The 21,092-nt window shown below is 34.9% G+C and overlaps 3 protein-coding genes and 3 non-coding genes across 11 annotated transcripts in view; all 6 read left to right on the top strand.

Annotated features, from left to right (window-relative positions):
- The first annotated feature begins 898 nt into the window (after positions 1-898).
- Positions 899-16,554, top strand: LOC130644360 (zinc finger RNA-binding protein-like). 4 transcript variants are annotated; one of them, XM_057449941.1, is made up of 16 exons: positions 901-1,285; positions 3,361-3,545; positions 4,111-4,194; positions 4,582-4,749; positions 6,866-7,076; positions 7,910-8,049; positions 8,339-8,568; positions 9,501-9,609; positions 10,604-10,745; positions 10,833-11,018; positions 11,569-11,627; positions 11,706-11,907; positions 12,404-12,486; positions 13,123-13,330; positions 13,442-13,539; positions 13,660-14,059. In XM_057449941.1, exons 1-16 carry the CDS (start codon positions 1,009-1,011, stop codon positions 13,798-13,800), a joined length of 2,523 nt encoding a protein of 840 aa, XP_057305924.1. In that variant the 5' UTR covers positions 901-1,008; the 3' UTR covers positions 13,801-14,059. The 4 variants fall into 4 exon arrangements, 3 of the variants coding, with proteins under 3 accessions (XP_057305938.1, XP_057305924.1, XP_057305914.1); XM_057449931.1 differs by lacking the exon at positions 4,111-4,194 and adding an exon at positions 3,828-4,079; XR_008982598.1 differs by lacking the exons at positions 4,111-4,194; positions 12,404-12,486; positions 13,660-14,059 and adding an exon at positions 3,828-4,079 and having other exon boundaries at positions 900-1,285.
- The window catches only part of LOC130644378 (E3 ubiquitin-protein ligase NEDD4-like), a 74,558-nt gene continuing 54,908 nt past the window's right edge, over positions 1,443-21,092 (top strand). For all 3 annotated transcript variants that reach the window (XM_057449975.1, XM_057449966.1, XM_057449983.1), the window contains exon 1: positions 1,443-1,448. The gene's annotated coding sequence lies outside the window, so the exon portion shown is untranslated. The remainder of the gene's footprint in view (positions 1,449-21,092) is intronic.
- LOC130654891 (small nucleolar RNA SNORD57) lies at positions 9,648-9,711 on the top strand. The gene has a single exon (XR_008984513.1). It is a non-coding gene; the product is annotated as a small nucleolar RNA SNORD57 (small nucleolar RNA).
- LOC130654911 (small nucleolar RNA SNORD57) lies at positions 9,998-10,060 on the top strand. Its single transcript, XR_008984516.1, has one exon. It is a non-coding gene; the product is annotated as a small nucleolar RNA SNORD57 (small nucleolar RNA).
- Positions 10,315-10,378, top strand: LOC130654879 (small nucleolar RNA SNORD57). The gene has a single exon (XR_008984511.1). It is a non-coding gene; the product is annotated as a small nucleolar RNA SNORD57 (small nucleolar RNA).
- On the top strand, positions 16,690-18,395 carry LOC130644449 (interleukin enhancer-binding factor 3-like). The gene is made up of 4 exons (XM_057450068.1): positions 16,690-17,058; positions 17,695-17,902; positions 18,015-18,112; positions 18,233-18,395. The coding sequence occupies exons 2-4, from the start codon at positions 17,740-17,742 to the stop codon at positions 18,371-18,373; spliced, it is 402 nt and encodes a 133-aa protein (XP_057306051.1). The 5' UTR covers positions 16,690-17,058; positions 17,695-17,739; the 3' UTR covers positions 18,374-18,395.

The raw sequence follows: 21,092 nt of genomic DNA, 5'->3' as shown, positions 1-21,092 counted from the left end.
AGCAACCACATATTTGGGTAAACTGTAAATAAAAATGCAAAATAAAAAGAGCTTTTTATTTAGCACTTTCTGTAGGCTTAGCTACTGAGAACAGGAGGTCAAAGCCTAACTTGCTCCACTTGCAAGAAAATTAAATACGGCTGTGCCAATTTTCTGAATTGTGTGTTGCACATCATCGGTAATTAGGGAGAGTGATGCGCTGCCTGTGTGCGTGATTTTACTCCTGACTTACTAGGCCTACTATTTAGGATAATTTATAGTTTTTAAGTAGTCTAATATTGAAAATGCATTTGAGTTGTTTTTTCTCAATATTATCTTTTCTCCATTTAAGAGCAAACTTTACCAATTTTAGCTTCAATATTATTTTACTTAATATCATCAATCTTTGCAGTCTGCTGTTTTATACAGAATCGTTCTTTAAGAAATACTGGCTTAAGTGAGAGGGAATATATCAAATTGTTTTTTCGTAATAACGCTTTTGTACGCTTGGCTTGAACAGCAGCATACGCGACAGCTCTGGCACTGCTTGGGGCTAACGGCTACATGATGGACAATAGTGTACCCTAAAATCGTTATTCTAGTCGCCTTTGTATCAACACACACATTTTTTCATTACTACAGGTCATTTCTGTTAATTATGTGGCTAGCTATGCTCTTTTTGATAGTATGAAGCCGACCAAAACACACAAACGGAGACTACTCCGGTTACCATTATTCCAGTTCAAGGAGCCTGGTTTCACGCCACTCTACAAATGATTAGCCTTAAGATTATATATTTTTTTAGAGAAAGATAGACCATGTCAGTGATGTCGCTTCATATATTTATATGGACCGCCATTATGATTCTTCCTAATATGGTATTAACAGGCCCATAAATGTTATAAATCATCCCAACAAAGGCCACGGCACCTCGTTCGATTCCTCTTCCACGATTTAGAAAAAGCGTGGAGCTCGCGCTGGGCATTGAATGATAGCTATTTTTTGAGTTTAACCATCGTTTTAGCGGACATGGCAAATTATGGATATGGCTATGGAAATTATACTTCGCAACCGCAGCAATACTCAACTGGAACTTATGTGTCACAAAATGCCTCCTATGGATATTCTGCGCAGCAACCTGCAGCCTCAAGAGTAGTTCAGGGTTATCAACCCGCAGGCAATACAGGATATAGTGCAGGATATGCCCAACAACCTCAAGTTCAATCAGCAGGAAGTGGTGGTTATGGGTATTTTCAAAGAGCCTCTGATCAAAACACTGCATATGTTGCCACACAAAAATCACAAGGTATTCTTTCTTACGAAAGCAGCTGTGTTTGTTTAATGTGAGAATTGTTTGAAAGCCTATTTTAAAATAGCCTAGTTAACTAAGCTTTCTTCGAGTTGATAAAATGAGTTTCTCTCAAACAAAAGCTTACACGCGAATGACTCAACGAAAACCCTGAGTTTAAATTGAACAATGTGACTAATCGCTTCGGAGGCCATTTTATCTTATCTGTGAGTTTTTTACCAAGCTTGGCCAAATCTGACTCAGGTAAAAACTTTGTAGAATAATAATGTTTGTTAGGGTGAGTGAAACCACTCGCTCGGATATTCGAGATGAAAAAGGGCTTTCCCCGATAATAATCACGTGAGCAGAGAACAATAGAATGAGCAAGAGGGTGCTGATAAGCCGCATACGCCGTAAAAAGTGCGGGCGTTTTCGGGCGAGTTCAGCGTTTTAAAAAAAATTCAGGTATTTGCCTGAAAAAACCACATAGTCCCAAACAATGCCCGAAACAAAAAGATTTACCATAAATGACTCTCGAAGAATTATTTAAAAAAGTATAAAAATTAAAATGAACTAACTATATGGTAGCTAAATTCTTAAAAGAACTGTTTTTTATGGTTTTTGATAAGATTTACTTGATAAATAACTTATATATAAACTTTATTATCTCCTTTCTCTTCAAGCGCGTCCTTTCAACTGTCGTCCGCAATGTTTATGTACAAGGTGTTGCATTTCAGGAATGTTCTGGGCGTGTTTGGGAAAGTGCGGGCGGTTTCGGCGGACAACCGTCAATTTAATTCGAAAAGTAGCCCGAACTCGCCCTTACATATGCGGGCATTTGCGGCTTATTGGCTCCCTCTTGAATTAGACAATCAAAAAGCTTGGCCAGATTTTGGCCGCAGAAAAATCGTTTGAGACCCAGCGTAATTTTTCCCACCTTAACTACTCCGATTTCCCTGTGGTACGAAAAATTATGCTGGGTCTCCTGGCTAATTTTATAATTTAAATTGTTGCAATAGATGAGTTGCGGCTTGACGTAATGTTTTGATGTTGCATTGAGAACAATAGACATGTGTACAAGCATGTGCACGGGCAATCAACATAAACAACAGACAGTGACAATAAAAATATTAAGTGAAAAAATAACTGACACTAAATTCGGCAATGTCTGCTTTTAAACCGTGGCGCCGTAGATTAGTGGTTATAGCTTTCATACTGTGTGCAGGAGACCAGGGTTCAATTCCTCTTGCTGGCAATTCAATATGGGCGAGTGAATGTTGCCATAGCCTGGGGTTAACCCAAGCCATGTGGGGGAAATTGGAAAGATGGCACACTGCGTGGCCCGTTGAATGCTGCACGGGTCTACGTTCGTAGCTCAAAATGAGCATTAAATATTCTAGGACACCCCATCTAAGTCATGGCCCCTGTTGGAAATAATAGACAGGGTATATCCCTAGATATTTGTGAGGCTAGCCATGTAGAATATGCACATCACTTTAGGATTATCAGACATGGTATATCCCTCAATATTGTGAAGCTAGCACGACAAAAAATCTAAAAATTTTAAAGAAAACCGAAATGCTGTCAGAAGTTGGAGCTTTCTCCAGCAGTGCAATACTCAAAATCTTCATCAATTTTAACTACTTTGTTGTTACTATTTCTTTAATAATTACATAATCTTTTCTGCATAATTTCACAAGTTCGAGCACTGAAACTATGTTTATTTGTGACATTTTGAGTTTAAGAGAAATTGTCAACACCAAATAATTTTTACTAAAGTTAATAGTATTGCAAAAAATACAGATATATAGTCTGAAAATTACTTTAAGTAACTACTTTAAGGAAGAAAATTTTCACTAGAATTTAATTTCATGAATTGCCAAGAATCAAACTTTTTGGGGGAATTTATTTGGCTATCTCATCAAAAACATATTTATTTTTTTGTGCAAGTTTCCTTTTTCTCATAATTACTTAAAACCAAATTTTCGTGAGAATTTATTTTCGTAAATTTATAATTTTAATTTTAAAAAGGGTTACTGTCATCTGAATGAAGAATTGAAGCTATTTTAATTTTTTATCCTGTCCTTTCCTAGCATATGGTTATGCAAATACTGCTGCTGTAAAGCCATCCTATGTAGGTGGAACGACAGTCTACCAAAAACCACAAACATATGTTGCAGCAGCTCCAGCAAGCTCAACATTTACTGGCTACACAGTTCAGAGATCTAACACAGGAGGACCTTCGTATAACAACACCTCATCATATCAAAAGCCAAAAGTAGGTGCCAATGTTATTTTCCATTTTCTTGGTTTATACCAACTGTATAATCAAAATGGAAAATTTCTGATTTAAGAATTCACAGCTATAGTAGTTATTGAAAGCATTTTCAAGTGAGCTATTGTCACATCTTGAAAATTCGAGAATTTCCTATTACCTAGTGTGGGAAATCAACAGTAAATGTTGTTTTGTGTTGCCCTACTTCCTTTTATTCCATTTTGGTTTTTATTTGCAAAACATGGTAAATCTGGTTCTGCATTTTAATTTTCTCTTAATTTCTAGCCTACTTCAACTGCTCAAAAGGGACCAAGTAGTTCTCACCAAAATGCTTATGAAAAAGTGGTTTACAATGCAGCCACTTCATTTTTAACACAACAAGCTCAGTCGTCAAAGCCTCCATGGCAGAAAAATGAGAAACCAACATTTAAATTGCAGAATCAGAAATCGGGTTGGCCTCAACGATCGAGTGGTCCCCCAAAGCCACAGCAACTCCACTACTGTGATGTTTGCAAAATCAGTTGTGCAGGTCCCCAGGTATGCAGTTTATGTACAATTTTTCTTTCAGTATTATGGGTCGGTGCGTCCACAACCAAGGACCCAGCAACTGCATTATTGTGATGTTTGTAAAATCAGTTGTGGTGGACCTCAGGTATGTCCAATTTGTGTATGCAGTAAAAAAGTCTTTTTTTTTTTTGCATGCACCAGCAGAGCTTTAATATTATTGTATTAAATGACTCCTCCTTATTGCATGCTATATCAAATGGCTGTGGCTTACCCCCAAATAGTCTTGTTATGACTAATATTTGGTAAAACATTTCCAGTCAATAATTAATAATTTAAATAATAATTTTTTCTTAAATATGTTAAGAAAAATTATTAATTCAAGGTTATTTTGTTGGAGACTTGGCCTCTTGCTATATTTGTAGAAACTCTTTTCCCTGCCCGTATTAACATATTGTGGACTTTTGTCCTGTTTATACTCTGCATTGTAGAGAATAAAATATGTTGTTGCTAACATTGTAATGTGGAATTTTAGACATACAAAGAGCATTTGGAAGGTCAAAAGCATAAAAAGAAAGCAGCATCTTCTACAAGCGATATCAAGAATTTACCACCTGGTACATACAAATGCGAGCTTTGTGATGTCATATGCACTGGGAAGGATGCATTCAGTGCCCATGTAAAGGGAGCAAGTCATATGAAGGTAACAGTGTTTATTTTACATTAACTGCCTCTGCATTGCTTGTTTGTTAATACCCTGCTGGTATAGTCAAAAGGAAAAAAGTCTCAAATAAATTTAATCATTTTACCTAACCTTGCAAAAACTATGCTCTCAGTGCATTTAAAGTTAAGACCTAATATACACAGTCTCTGTTGTGAAAAAAGCATCACAGGCCTCGTCAGGAATGGCGTGCGATCGCACGCGCCCACACACGCCATGTTTGAATGTTCCTGTGCGATCTTCGCACGCCAAACAAAAACACTAAATACCTCAGGCGTGCGCTAATCGCACACCAAAATAAATGTTCTGTTCAATGAAGGTGCACAGGAATAATATAAAGTGCCGATCGCGAGTAAAGCTACACACGAGTACAAATAAATGTGAGTAAAATAATTCAGAGTGAGAGTACAATGCGAGTGGGAGTAAAATAAATAAGAGTAATCAATAATTAAACTACTCGCAAGTAAATCTTTAAAAAATATATATCATGTTACTTGCAAGTTATATTAATGAGAAACAAAGACATTAATTTTAATTCACTATTTAATTTTTTTTTAATTTAGTTGCTCTTTGGAAATTAATAAATTTTAAAGTTCAACTTTTCCGTCTTTTACTTCTTTAAATGCTTTCGCTACTTTCGTTATATGAAATCACTTCCAACATGTTCTTTAGCAGAAATCACTTCCAGCATGTTCTTTCGCAAGCACAGAGTCAGCATGATGTCTAATTATAGTTATGGTGATCAATTGCCACATGCAGACTTTGCTTTCTGAATATTTTTCAACAAACATTGCTTTACAACTCAGACAACAATCTGTATAGTTTTAAAACATCTCCATAGAAACAGGACGTCACAAAGCTTGTTATTGTTTTGTTTAGGGGAAATGTTTTAAGATCGAAGCAAAAATAATAATGTGAGGGATTTTTTTTATGAAAACACAGTTTAATGTTTAATGATATATTTTTTTTGAAAAATATAAAAATAAAAAATATTTACTTCTAAAAAAATATTTACAAAAAAGTTATTAACTGAAAGAGTTTTATGACTGTAACTTGCATGTTTTATAATTTTTCTTCGTTCGGTTGCTACATTGTATACTTTTTTTAAAAAAAAATAATGAATAATGAACGCATCGCACATTTTAGTTTCGTCGCAACAAATTACCTGCTTTTCAAAACATGGCAAAATTAGTGTTGCTTTATGCGAGTTCTATGATTATTCGGAAAAAAAATGGAACAAAAATGAGCACACGCCATCGCACGCCATTAAAAATTATGTCGTGCGAACAACGCACGCCTCAAAATTATTAAGAAGTATCATGACGTGTGAAGCTCGCACGCCAGCATTTTTCTTCCTGACGAGGCCTGCATCATGTAACTGGCAAACAGGGATCACCTTTTAACACCTCCCCCTTTTTATAAAAGATGTGGTTCTGTTCATATGCTTTTGCCATTTGGTTTTTTCTGCAAATGAGTTCCTTTGTGACAAAATTATACAGAGTACACAATTTATAAAATATAAAAAACTGGGTGTTTTTCGAAGAGTGTAAAAACGGAGCAAACAGGGACTGATCTTTTACTAAGGGAAAAAGTTTGTGAAAGGTTTTTGATTAAAATATCGATCAAAAAGAAAACTCACTGTAAGATATGGTGACAATATTAGGACTTGTTTTTAACATTTGTATAGATAGGTGTGTTTATGCACTTAAACCTTTGGTTTAACTTTTAAATGGAAGTATTTTTTAAGAAGTGTTCTTTTTACACAACAGTGAATAAAATGCCTTTGAATGCTTTTAAATTTGTGGTTATGCTTATTCCATTTGTAACAAGTAAAAAATTCACTGTGTTTCATGGGACGGTTAAGAAGCAAAAACCTTTTTCTTTTTAAAAATCTTGAGAAGTAAAAATTGCTTTTTTACCATTTGACTTTCCATAATCTAATTTACTTTTAATTGTTCTCATTTCTAACAAGGTGACCAGCAGTTCTTGAATCGTTTTGGATTTTTTGGCTTTTTTCAAAGTTCTGTTCGCCATCCTATCTAACTTGTTTGTATGTTCTCCTTATCCATTCTTATTATTAATATGCATTGATTTATAGACATTGAAATTACATCAGAAACTCGGAAAACCCATTCCGGATATTAAAGTGCCTGAAGATGCAACACCTGCTGCAAAAAAGGTTGTCAAGACAACAGCTCCAAAAATCAATTTTGTTGGTGGAACCAAGCTCACATCAACTGGTGGTGAAGAAAAAATTGAAACTTCAGAAGAAAGTCAAAATGAAATACCTGTAGAGGGTGAACCTGTAGGTAAGAGTCCTCTTTCATGTTTTTAACAAGAAATTATTTTAATAATTCAATCCTGGGTACTAAGACAAGTCAAATTTTTAAAACCCTCATAAATAATCTTAGGGAAATAATAATATTTATGTTTCTTTCAGTAGCATTTTTATGATTTTAAAATTCAACTTTATATATTAAAACTTACTACAATATTTTATCTTTTTATAGTCAGTTAAATTAGTTATTTAGCTAATTAAATTAGTTAAATATACTAAATTATACTAAAATAAAATGAGTAAAAAAAAAAATTTTATAGTAACAGAATATTATTTTAAGTAATGAATTTGGTGAGCATCCTTGCGTTATAATATTAAATATTGTTTGTTTGTTCCACAAGTAGTTACAAAGTTTAACAATTTCACGTACATTTTTTTGTACATTGGATTAAATTCTTGGCTGTGAACTTTGAAACTTGTTCTTTGTATGTTTCCCACTCCAAAACAATAGCCTCTGTGCGGTGTACAGGGGTAAAGGAATATAGTTCTGACTCTTTCTTTTTAAAAAAATTATTTTTAAAAAAAAAATAGCATGCACTGAATTATTCCTACCTAAAATCTTACGAAATTTATGTGCATAAAAAAGTTAAATTCAAAATTCATCTACAGTAAATTCAGAACACGACAGCAAAAGCTGAATGTTGTTGTTAATTCAGAGGGCTGCAACATGATTTTTTGGGGTATTGAGAAGAAAAGTAAACATGTAACCACTGCCTGTCACAGGTAGACGTATTAGTGTATTATTATATAACGTGGTTCCTAACAACAAGTCAAGGATCAGAACTAAGTTTTTTATTTATTTAGGTGAAACTTATGTAGAAGACATTAAAAGTGATGTTGGAAAAATCATAGGCTTTAAGTGTACCTTGTGTGATTGTCGGTTTAACGATTTGGTTGCAAGAAATGCACATATCAAAGGCAGAAGACACAGACTAAACTATAAAGTAATGTTTATGTTGTTAAACTTGAATTGTCTATCCTTCCTGTTCCTCCCAACAAGGCTAATATATAACTTACCTTTTATTACCACCCGTTTATTTTTCAATAATTTCTTGCGAGTCCCAAACTCAACTAAGTTTGATTGCTAAGTTAGCATCATAGTTTGTTTAATACAGTATTAAATCCATGGAAGCAACCTACAAATCTGTTGCCTGTGTTATGTTACAAAATTCTAGTGGAACCAGATCTTATTATCAAAAATCTTTTAATTTGATCAAGTTTTTGCTATTTTAGAAAAAAGTGGATCCTAAGCTTGTGGTTGATATGAAGGCAAGTCGTAGTGGAACTGGACGAATGATTAGATCGGGTAGCTTGGAAGACAGGTCAAAAAATACTCGCCAGGAAATGGTGTGGAAACAACGGCAGCAACAACAAATGAGGTGGGAGCAAGAATTGCGGTTACGAGAGGAGGAGTTGAGAAGATGGGAACATGAAGAGTTCATGAGAAGAGCTAGTGAGGATAGGTTAGTTTGAAAATTTGTATAATCTGATTGAAATTTTTTGCAGCAGGTTACTATCATTTGAAAAACTTATAAAACTGAGTGTCCTTGCTGAGTTATCTTCTTTTTTACAAGCTCGTGAGCTTGTATTAAAACGCAAATGTGTCCTACAAGAATGGAAATTTTTGCCTCTCTGAGCACCGACACGGGAGTCGTCGTGTGTTCGAATCTCATCTTCGTAACTATTTTTACTTTTTTTTTCTTTTTTCTTTTTTAAAAAGATAAGACAAGTGTTCAAAACACTTGTTTAACTAACTAGTAAATAAAGGTGTTTCCACCAAACTTTTTAAAAGTGAATGTAGGCAGAATTAACTGAATTAATGAATTTCGCAAATTTTGGGGTTTGTGGTCTTTCTTCTTCCTGTCAGTCGGTTCACCCAAGACGGACCCATCGAAAATTAAAAGTTCGAGGAATTTTCCGTTCAGGAAGGTCTCACAAATCAATTTTGAAAAATAAGTGTGTAACAAATATTATTGCGTATCTGAATAGTAAAATATGTCGTGTCTAACTTCGTAACAAAAATCCTAATTTGATAGACAGCTTTTTGTAAACTTTATTCGCGAGGTTGTTTGTATATCATACGTCATACGTATGTATATCATACGTATGTATATCATACGTCTTGTTTTTAATTTAAAGAAAATCTGGGATCTGTAGTAGTCTGATTTTAAGGAACCACTGTGTTTCGTGCATGTAAGATCTTGTATTGATAGGGGCAATAAGTAAATATAGATTATTTTCAATGTTATTCCTTTTACTGCAGATTTTTTTCCCATACTATATATTTGTTGTCCTAATACTTTCCTAAAAATCTTAGTAAGATGCAGAAACATCATGGAACATTGTTTTCTAATAACCTGAGATAAATATCTAAGTGTGTGCAATATGTGATTAGGTATTGGACCAGACCAGATCGTCACCGAATGCACGAGCTGGAATATTATGAGTGGGAAAGGAAAGAGAAGTTTAATGACTCACAAAACATGTTTGGACCACCACAAGGGGTGAGAACACATTAATTTATTGCTTTAAGGCTTCTACTTCCAGATGATGAAAAGTTTTGCCTGACAATGATGAGGGTAATAATGATTTAATGAGCCTGATGGAAGTAAATAACCTAATATTTCATTTGAGAATGTTCAATAAATAAGAAAAATGCTTAACAAATAAGTTAACATTCCCGCAACGTTCCCTTGCATCAAGACAATAGTTATGTTGTGTTTATAACAACAACTGTCAGGCTAGTCATAAAGACACAACAGTGGCAGTTTTTGTTATGTTTTCTAGTTATTTTGGCAGAACAAAGTTTAAGTGAGCAGTATTTTACTACAAACAGCTATAACTAACCAATCAAAATTGTGTTAGTAAAAGCAGAAGCACTTACCTCACCTTTCCAAATGATGATGATTTTTCCTGATAATAATGAGGGTTAAAATGATTTAATGAGCCTGATGGAAAATGTAAACAAAATGTCTTGCGTTCCAAAAAATGATCGCACCCACTGTTTTTTGCCAGTAATATTTTAGTCTGTAGTTTTTGTGCAAATTAAATTTGCATACCCATAAAGGGTGCATAGTGTCTAGGAAATCAGGTAAATGAGTTATTTTCAAGTCACTTAAATATTGACTGAAAAATTTTAAAACATAGTAAATTTTTAAATCTGTTGCCACCCTAAGGGAAATTTTTATTTGCTTGCTAAAAAAACTATTTCCAGATGATGAAACATTTTGCCTGACAATGATGAGGGTAAAAATGATTTAATGAGCCTGATGGAAATAGATGACATTGAGCAAGTTCATTGATGCAAAAGTCAAATTGATTTTGGAGATTTTTTTTTATTCTTGTTGTTTCAAATAAATTTTCAGCACTAGATATACAGTAGATACCGAATGATTCTATAAACAAGAAATAAAGAAACCAAAGTAACAATGTTTAATCACTGTAAAGTTCAAAATATTTTTCTATATTAAATGTTGTTATTTTTTTTCATCTTTTTAGCCTCCTCCTCCCACTCCAGATGATCGACTTATCATGAGTAAACATGCTGAGATATATCCTACTGAAGTAGAGCTGAAACAAGTCCAGAATATTGTTGCAACTGCAGAAAAGGCGTTAAAACTTGTATCTGACGCACTTGAAGGTTAGTTTTGAGGGTTTTTTTTCTGAAAAAATCACTTTTCACAATTCAGTCTATGACGTAGTAATTACCTATTTTTACTTTATTTAGAAGAAGGGAACAAGACTGGAGATAGTGCAGTAAAAATTGAAAGCATAGAGAAAAAAATTGAGCCCTTGATAAAAGATAAAGATAGTTCTACTCGTTTGTTAAAAGGCGTTATGAGGGTTGGTGCCCTTGCTAAAGGGCTGCTTCTTCGTCGGCAGCTCAATGTTGATTTAGTTGTTTTATGTGCAGGTATGTTGGTGAATCTTGCGCGTTGACATTTCCATGATTTACTTCACCTTTGCTTTTTCCTCACCATTTGTTTAGTTGTTTTATGTGCGGGCTTGTTGGTGAGTTCACAATAAAATTAAAGCATGTGACACCTGGCGTTACCACTGTTTGTTTATGTATTGATGTATTCTCTCTGTAATGTGCTATGCTCTGCAAATTCGCACCCTCTTATTGCAATGCATATTCTACGTGGTTTTCTTTGATACACAGCTTCTTCACTCAGTGATACAAATAACCTGCACGAAACTCCACAAACATTTGGCACATTACTTCTGTTTGATGGAATGTAAAATTTAGCAAAAGTTCTCACTCCTGTGAACTGCTTATGTTAATGCGATGTAAATTATTCAGATTAGTTGTTTTATTAAGAAATAGGTGTTAGCATATGCAGTTAGTGATGCAAAAAGGTGAGAATGAAAATAACTAGCTGTCAAGATACACTTTATCATTATACTTTTCTTTCTCACCTAAAGTTCTTCATTGTGATTTTTAATTTTATTTTTAACTTTAGAGAGACCCACATACACTTTACTAAAAAATGTTGCCAGACTTGTCCCAGAGAAATTAAAGGTACTTCTGACAACAATCTTTGTATCAAGTTGTTTATTCCACACACAAAATGCCCATTCTACGTTTTGCAATTTTTAGATTGCTGGACCAGATGAAAAATACAATATGTCCGTCAGTACTGCAGAATGTGCCCTTCTTATTTCTTCCACCACTGAGCCTAAATGTCAGATTAAAGTTGTTTTGACGTCCCCAACAATACGGGAGGAGGAAGAGGCAGCCTCTAAAGATGGCAGTAAGCCTCCAGAAGCAGCTGCTAAAACAGAACTAGTAGTAAAACAAGGTATTTTTTTTGTTTTGGTCCTCTGTTTGAAAGGCATATTTAAAAGTCTTTTTGAAATAACTCACGTTTGCGTTTTCAACAAAGGATTTGATTCCTCTTTTGATTGTGCAGATACTAACTTGTATAATGTTCGTTTGTTTAAGACGTCAGTCAGTTTTGTGTAGAGGATGTGGTTGGGAGATCAGTGAGAATGTTTTAACAGTGCACCTTTGCTCAATGGACAACCTTGTTAATTCTTTAAATACTCAACTATTTTAATCTATTCTATTCGAATTGTTTTTATTCTACAATTATGTCTCCCTATTGGTGGGCAAACTCTTTAAAAAAAAGACATTCATTCTTATTTCTCTTTTTTTATACTGTCACTCTTTCATTTGTTTTTTGTTTAACTAAGCCATAAATTTGACTCTTCCTTATTTTGTGCTCCCCTTTTTGTCCTGAGCGTATGTGCTTAAACATACTGTTGGAAACTCGCACTGTCACTTCTTATTAACAGAGCCGGTTGATCCGAAAGATGCTTTGGACAAAGAGAAAGCTCTCCAAGCTTTAGCTGCCTTGCGGCATGCTAAGTGGTTTCAGGTTCGGTTGCTTACTTTTCTATTTCCGCCTCCTTCGTTTGCTCTACTAATGCAAGTATTTGTCACCGTATTGTTTTTACTATGTCACAATATCAATTCATGGCATAAATGCTAATATCGTTATGTTCTTTTATTGTTTTTGAAGAAAGAGGCCTTGGCCAGGGTAAAACATGTTCCTTCGTATTGTTTATTTGGAGAGTAAATTTTAATAATTCGTCTTTTCAATTGTATTTTTATTTTCTATTGCCACCCTGCGGACGGTTTTAAAAGAGATATTTCAAAATTTATTTTAAGGACCTTGTTAATTGAACAATGCAGCAACCATTATAGATAACAAAAATTGTTTTGATATTGTGACCTCGCAGATACCTGGATTTTGCATTGCAAAGGCCTCCTTATTACGATATAGAAGCTTGTACCAACCATTTCAGATTTATCTATCCTTTTTCAACCTTTTGTAAGTTTAGTCATGTGTTGGTTGGTACTGCGCTTACTGCAGTGAAACAAGAAAGCCTTTGAAAAATGTCCGTAAGCAAACTTATGAGGTGATGTAAAAACGTCACAAGTGTAAGACTAAGGAAAAGATGATTGTGATGTCTGTGTTGTAGTTTCTAATACATGTGTGTTCGCTGTTCAGGCTCGTGCCAATCACTTATCGTCGTGCGTTATCACGATCCGCATTATGCGGGACATGTGCCAACGCGTTGCTGCATTCAAGCCATTGAACAATTGGGCAGTAGAACTTTTATGTGAAAAAGCCTTGGCTAGCAGCTTTCAACCACTTGGTCCTGGTGAAGCCTTTCGACGGGTATTGGAGACGATTGCCTCTGGAATTCTTTTACCAGGTATGGTCATGCTTGACTTATGTATGAGTTTTAAGAGCTGCTTCTTACTATCGCTACCCTTTAAGTACACAACCACGGCATCAAGAGCTTCTTTTTTGTTATTTATGTCAGGTGGGCGAGGGTTATTGGATCCATGCGAGAAAGAAAAGTTTGACGCGAGCGGTTATCTGACTGTGCAAGAAAGGGAAGATGTCACGGCGGCCGCACAGGTAATTTTAAAGTTAATTTATTGGGGAAGTCAAACTTTTACATGTTAGAAATGTCGTGAATTGGCTTTGCATGGTAAGTATTAAGTAGGAGATTTTTAACTGAAGTTACTGCTTTTTTAGCAAGCCCTTCGCCTGCAAGCTTTCAGGCAGCTTCACAAGATTCTTGGTGTGGAACCGTTAAAACCGATGTCGAAGCTAAAGCGTCCGGCTGACTCTTCGCCAGGCGAAGAAGGTGAAAATAAAGTGGCGAAGAAAGATTAAAAAGCTTTCGAGATATATTTAATTCGTGAAGAAACACTGAATCAATAGAAGCCTCGTTTCCAAGGCGAAGAAAGTAGTTTGTTAGAAAACTCAACTACGTTCCCTTCGAGAAATTGAAGATTCGTATAATTAAAGATATTTTGTTGAGACTTGTGTTGTTGTAGACAAGCGTTGTCAGTACGTTGTGCAAGATGTCACAACTGATGAGTAATTAGCTTATCTGTTCAACGTGTACATATTTAAGAAAAATATTCAAACAGACGCTTGTTTTTTATAAGCCTAGCCAATACATGTCCTGTTTTTTGCAGATTTGTTTCTACTGCGTCAAATTTTAAATTTAGTAAGACAAGTTTTGTTAGCGCTGAAAGAATACAAGAAAGGATTAAGGCTATAAAGTCCACCTTGCTTTTTAGCGCATGGCATATTGTGCAGACTATTATTTGACATTGCACAGTAATAGTTTGTGTCGCTTGATTAGCGCCGAGTTAGTCATGTGATTCTCGCTTCCATAACAATTCAACCCAGTGATTAGGTATGACTTGTTACGCTATGAAGCGGCATTGCTCACTTGGTATTAACATCCACTTGTTGCTTCGTTTATATTAATTGGTTTTCTCTTACGTTAATAACATTTGGTGATATAAATATTTTATTTGTTTTAAGGTATTTCACAAGTTCTTACAATTAAATTACCGACAAGTGTAGTTTTCAGTATTTTAATCATGCGATTTTAAAACTAGCTGAACGGTTTTTATCAACGTGAACAGACTATGTCGTCCTTGTTAACAGGGTTTGGTGCCGAAAGCCATTGGTTGCCCCACTTTATCACATACAAAATGCCCTGTGAACGAGGTTTAATTTTTTAATTCAAAAAAAAAAATTTTGAAAGAAATTTTAAGTGAGCAACAGGGATTCCATGGCTCTGTCAAATTTCTTTATATGTTTTTGAGAGCATAATTTCTGGTATAGTGTTTCGTTTGTTTTGAGATTCATCACGAAGTGTATGATTGGGCGTATTGAGCAGAAAAATTTAAATATTCAACTCCCTAGATTATATACCTCAGCTTAGTTGTAACATGAATTATTACCTGACTGATACAAAAACCCGCTTATTGTGAAAAAATCCGATGATTTGATTGGTTTGCGGCTTATTTTAACGGGTGTTTGTGTGAAGCCATACTAGCCGGTTTAGGTAGCCATGATTAAAATAGCAACGTAAAAACGTCAACAAATAAAAAAAAAATTTGATAGCACATAAAAAATATAAAATTGGCTCACTTAAAACCATCTTTTCGTTTCAATTCACATAAACAATGATTCGAATTTCTTTTGTGTACTTACAAAGTTTTAAAATCAAACGATCTTAAATTCGAAAAGTATCAAAATCGAACATGCTTTTTTTCCTTGGTGCCTTGGGAATAGCAACTAAAATATAGCATTGTTTTGTTCACAAATGAATATTTATTTGCAGACCAGATACATCAAAACCGGTCAGTATCCATTAAATAGCTTGATTTTAAACTCGTATTTCATGTAATAAGAAAAGATCAAAAGAATACCGACAGGGTCCTCACCTTGCAAAATAAATACGCGTCAAAAAAATACTAAGTTTTATCAAAGAACATGCATTTGTTCTTAATACGCCACATCTGAAACGTGATTTCTACCTCATTTCTGGAGAGCTTTGGAATATTTCATGGTACCCTCCTTATATTTCATGCTTTTGGAAATGATCCTTGTTTTTTAAGACTGAAGGCGAGAAGATTTATCGTGCATAGTCATATGTCAAGGTTTGCTAAAACTTATTTTGTGCTAAGTAACGCACAAAATAACGATGGGCATATTTCCTTTATTTACTCAACAGTAACGTGTTTTGTTTTTGTCATCCACGTGTTGTTTCTCCTTAACCGTGAAACGTCAGTGGAAACTATGCAAAATGGTTAGATATTGTGAAATAAAAATAAAATATGTTCAACAAAATCGTTTCACGCACTTTCCCGATAGTCACCAGTCAAAATCGGTGGTTTTCTTTGATACACAGCTTCTTCACTCAGTGATACAAATAACCTGCACGAAACTCCACAAACATTTGGCACATTACTTCTGTTTGCTATGGAATGTAAAATTTAGCAAAAGTTCTCACTCCTGTGAACAGCTTATGTTGCGATGTAAATTATTCAGATTAGTTGTTTTATTAAGAAATAGGTGTTAGCATATGCAGTTAGTGATGCAAAAAGGTGAGAATGAAAATAACTAGCTGTCAAGATACACTTTATCATTATATTTTTCTTTCTCACCTAAAGTTCTTCATTGTGATTTTTAATTTTATTTTTAACTTTAGAGAGACCCACATACACTTTACTAAAAAATGTTGCCAGACTTGTTCCAGAGAAATTAAAGGTACTTCTGACAACAATCTTGTCTCAAGTTGTTTATTCCACACACACACAAAATGCCCATTCTACGTTTTGCAATTTTTAGATTGCTGGACCAGATGAAAAATACAATATGTCCGTCAGTACTGCAGAATGTGCCCTTCTTATTTCTTCCACTACTGAGCCTAAATGTCAGATTAAAGTTGTTTTGACGTCCCCAACAATACGGGAGGAGGAAGAAGCAGCCTCTAAAGATGGCAGTAAGCCTCCAGAAGCAGCTGCTAAAACAGAACTAGTAAAACAAGGTATTTTTTTTGTTTTGGTCCTCTGTTTGAAAGGCATATTTAAAAGTCTTTTGAAATAACTCACGTTTGCGTTTTCAATAAAGGATTTGATTCCTCTTTTGATTGTGCAGATACTAACTTGTATAATGTTCGTTTGTTTAAGACGTCAGTCAGTTTTGTGTAGAGGATGTGGTTGGGAGATCAGTGAGAATGTTTTAACAGTGCACCTTTGCTCAATGGACAACCTTGTTAATTCTTTAAATACTCAACTATTTTAATCTATTCTATTCGAATTGTTTTTATTCTACAATTATGTCTCCCTATTGGTGGGCAAACTCTTTAAAAAAAAGACATTCATTCTTATTTCTCTTTTTTTATACTGTCACTCTTTCATTTGTTTTTTGTTTAACTAAGCCATAAATTTGACTCTTCCTTATTTTGTGCTCCCCTTTTTGTCCTGAGCGTATGTGCTTAAACATACTGTTGGAAACTCGCACTGTCACTTCTTATTAACAGAGCCGGTTGATCCGAAAGATGCTTTGGACAAAGAGAAAGCTCTCCAAGCTTTAGCTGCCTTGCGGCATGCTAAGTGGTTTCAGGTTCGGTTGCTTACTTTTCTATTTCCGCCTCCTTCGTTTGCTCTACTAATGCAAGTATTTGTCACCGTATTGTTTTTACTATGTCACAATATCAATTCATGGCATAAATGCTAATATCGTTATGTTCTTTTATTGTTTTTGAAGAAAGAGGCCTTGGCCAGGGTAAAACATGTTCCTTCGTATTGTTTATTTGGAGAGTAAATTTTAATAATTCGTCTTTTCAATTGTATTTTTATTTTCTATTGCCACCCTGCGGACGGTTTTAAAAGAGATATTTCAAAATTTATTTTAAGGACCTTGTTAATTGAACAATGCAGCAACCATTATAGATAACAAAAATTGTTTTGATATTGTGACCTCGCAGATACCTGGATTTTGCATTGCAAAGGCCTCCTTATTACGATATAGAAGCTTGTACCAACCATTTCAGATTTATCTATCCTTTTTCAACCTTTTGTAAGTTTAGTCATGTGTTGGTTGGTACTGCGCTTACTGCAGTGAAACAAGAAAGCCTTTGAAAAATGTCCGTAAGCAAACTTATGAGGTGATGTAAAAACGTCACAAGTGTAAGACTAAGGAAAAGATGATTGTGATGTCTGTGTTGTAGTTTCTAATACATGTGTGTTCGCTGTTCAGGCTCGTGCCAATCACTTATCGTCGTGCGTTATCACGATCCGCATTATGCGGGACATGTGCCAACGCGTTGCTGCATTCAAGCCATTGAACAATTGGGCAGTAGAACTTTTATGTGAAAAAGCCTTGGCTAGCAGCTTTCAACCACTTGGTCCTGGTGAAGCCTTTCGACGGGTATTGGAGACGATTGCCTCTGGAATTCTTTTACCAGGTATGGTCATGCTTGACTTTTGTATGAGTTTTAAGAGCTGCTTCTTACTATCGCTACCCTTTAAGTACACAACCACGGCATCAAGAGCTTCTTTTTTTGTTATTTATGTCAGGTGGGCGAGGGTTATTGGATCCATGCGAGAAAGAAAAGTTTGACGCAAGCGGTTGTCTGACTGTGCAAGAAAGGGAAGATGTCACGGCGGCCGCACAGGTAATTTTAAAGTTAATTTATTGGGGAAGTCAAACTTTTACATGTTCGAAAAGTCGTGAATTGGCTTTGCATGGTAAGTATTAAGTAGGAGATTTTTAACTGAAGTTACTGCTTTTTTAGCAAGCCCTTCGCCTGCAAGCTTTCAGGCAGCTTCACAAGATTCTTGGTGTGGAACCGTTAAAACCGATGTCGAAGCTAAAGCGTCCGGCTGACTCTTCGCCAGGCGAAGAAGGTGAAAATAAAGTGGCGAAGAAAGATTAAAAAGCTTTCGAGATATATTTAATTCGTGAAGAAACACTGAATCAATAGAAGCCTCGTTTCCAAGGCGAAGAAATTAGTTTGTTAGAAAACTCAACTACGTTCCCTTCGAGAAATTGAAGATTCGTATAATTAAAGATATTTTGTTGAGACTTGGGTTGTTGTAGACAAACGTTGTCAGTACGTTGTGCAAGAAATCACAACTGATGAGTAATTTGCTTATCTGTCAACGTGTACATATTTAAGAAAAATATTCAAACAGACGCTTGTTTTTTATAAGCCTAGCCAATACATGTCCTGTTTTTTGCAGATTTGTTTCTACTGCGTCAAATTTTAAATTTAGTAAGACAAGTTTTGTTAGCGCTGAAAGAATACAAGAAAGGATTAAGGCTATAAAGTCCACCTTGCTTTTTAGCGCATGGCACATTGTTCAGACTATTATTTGACATTGCACAGTAATAGTTTGTGTCGCTTGATTAGCGCCGAGTTAGTCATGTGATTCTCGCTTCCATAACAATTCAACCCAGTGATTAGGTATGACTTGTTACGTTATGAAGCGGCATTGCTCACTTGGTATTAACATCCACTTGTTGCTTCGTTTATATTAATTGGTTTTCTTTTACGTTAATAACATTTGGTGATATAAATATTTTATTTGTTTTAAGGTATTTCACAAGTTCTTACAAATAAATTACCGACCAGTGTAGTTTTCAGTATTTTAATCATGCGATTTTAAAACTAGCTGACTGGTTTTTATCAACGTGAACGTCGTCCTTGTTAACAGGGTTTGGTGCCGAAAGCCATTGGTTGCCCACTTTATCACATACAAAATGCCCTGTAAACGAGGTTTAATTTTTTAATTTCAAAAAAAAAAAATTGAAAGAAATTTTAAGTGAGCAACAGGGATTCCATGGCTCTGTCAAATTTCTTTATATATTTTTGAGAGCATAATTTCTGGTATAGTGTTTCATTTGTTTTGAGATTCTATCACGAAGTGTAAATAAATATCATCTCACGCCATGATTGGGCGTATTTAGCAGAAAAATGTAAATATTCAACTCCCTAGATTAGATACCTGAGCTTAGTTGTAACGTGAATTATTACCTGACTGATACTAAAACCCGCTTATTGTGAAAAAATCCGATGATTTGATTGGTTTGCGGCTTATTTTAACGGGTCTTTGTGTGAAGCCACACTGACCGGTTTAGGTAGCCATTATTAGAATAGCAACATAAAAACGTCAACAAATAAAAAAAAATTTGATAGCACATAAAAAATATAAAATTGGCTCCCTTAAAACCATCTTTTCGTTTCAATTCACATAAACAATAATTCGAATTTCTTTTGTGTACTTACAAAGTTTTAAAATCGAACGATCTTAAATTTGAAAAGTATCAAAATCGAACATGCGTTTTTTTTCTTGGTGTCTTGGGAATAGCAACTAAAATATAGCATTGTTTTGTTCACAAATGAATATTTATTTGCAGACCAGATACAGTCCGGTAATAAAACGGGTCAAGGGCACCTCGGGCTTTGTATTTTACAGTACAACATCAAAACCGGTCAGTATCCGTTAAATAGCTTGATTTTAAACTCGTATTTCATGTAATAAGAAAAGATCAAAAGAATACCGACAGGGTCCTCACCTTGCAGAATAAATACGCGTCAAAAAAATACTTAAGTTTTATCAAAGAACATGCATTTGTTCTTAATACGCCACATCTGAAACGTGATTTCTACCTCATTTCTGGAGAGCTTTGGAATATTTCATGGTACCCTCCTTATATTTCATGCTTTTGGAAAGATCTTTGTTAGTTAAGACTGAAGGCGAGAAGATTTATCGTGCATAGTCATATGTCAAGGTTTGCTAAAACTTATTTTGTGCTAAGGAACGCACAAAATAACGATGGGCATATTTCCTTTATCTACTCAACAGTAACGTGTTTTGTTTTTGTCATCCACGTGTTGTTTCACCTTAACCGTGAAACGTCAGTGGAAACTATGCAAAATGGTTAGATATTGTGAAATAAAAATAAAATATGTTCAACAAAATCGTTTCACGCACTTTCACGATAGTCACCAGTCAAAATCAAGCTTCATAGTATGAAATAGCATGTAGAACTCAGAGGACGCGTAGCATACGAAGATAGAAGGCCGTCTTGCTGTAACAGGTTTTACGTCGTTTAAAACCGTGTATATTGCAGGTTGTAGCCTATCATTTCCAATCAATGCAAGACAAACTATAGGTACCCCGTAAAGGCCTACTCAGGATCAAATGCATACAAATAAAGTATTTTGATTGGCAACTTGTGCTGCTTATAATTTAAACGTGTCTGATTCACAATCACTGACGACAACATAGCACAAACATCTTTGTGAAAACCAGGTCGATATAACATGGGGTTTTAACTATACGATGCATTGTTCTGTCATGATCGAAAAAAGCGATGCTAATCGCTTCACTAAAGAAAAACTTCTGTTTGGTATTTGAGCGTCAAAATTGACACTCTCTTTGATGTTATTGTTCGTGTATTGTTCACATGACATCTACAATAGTAACGTTTAAAAATGGAGTCCACTGTGTTTAATTGTATTGACAAAGCTGTGATATTTTTACCACCTTCGTTTTTCATTTTCGTTTCTTATGCTATCATTCTTATAATTGATTTAACATGTTATTATTATTTGTTTATTGTGATTCTATATATTATTTAGTTATTAA

This window comes from Hydractinia symbiolongicarpus, chromosome 1 (genome assembly GCF_029227915.1).
Source record: "Hydractinia symbiolongicarpus strain clone_291-10 chromosome 1, HSymV2.1, whole genome shotgun sequence".
Taxonomy (NCBI): Eukaryota; Metazoa; Cnidaria; class Hydrozoa; order Anthoathecata; family Hydractiniidae; genus Hydractinia; species Hydractinia symbiolongicarpus.
This window is presented reverse-complemented; position numbering and strand designations above follow the sequence as displayed.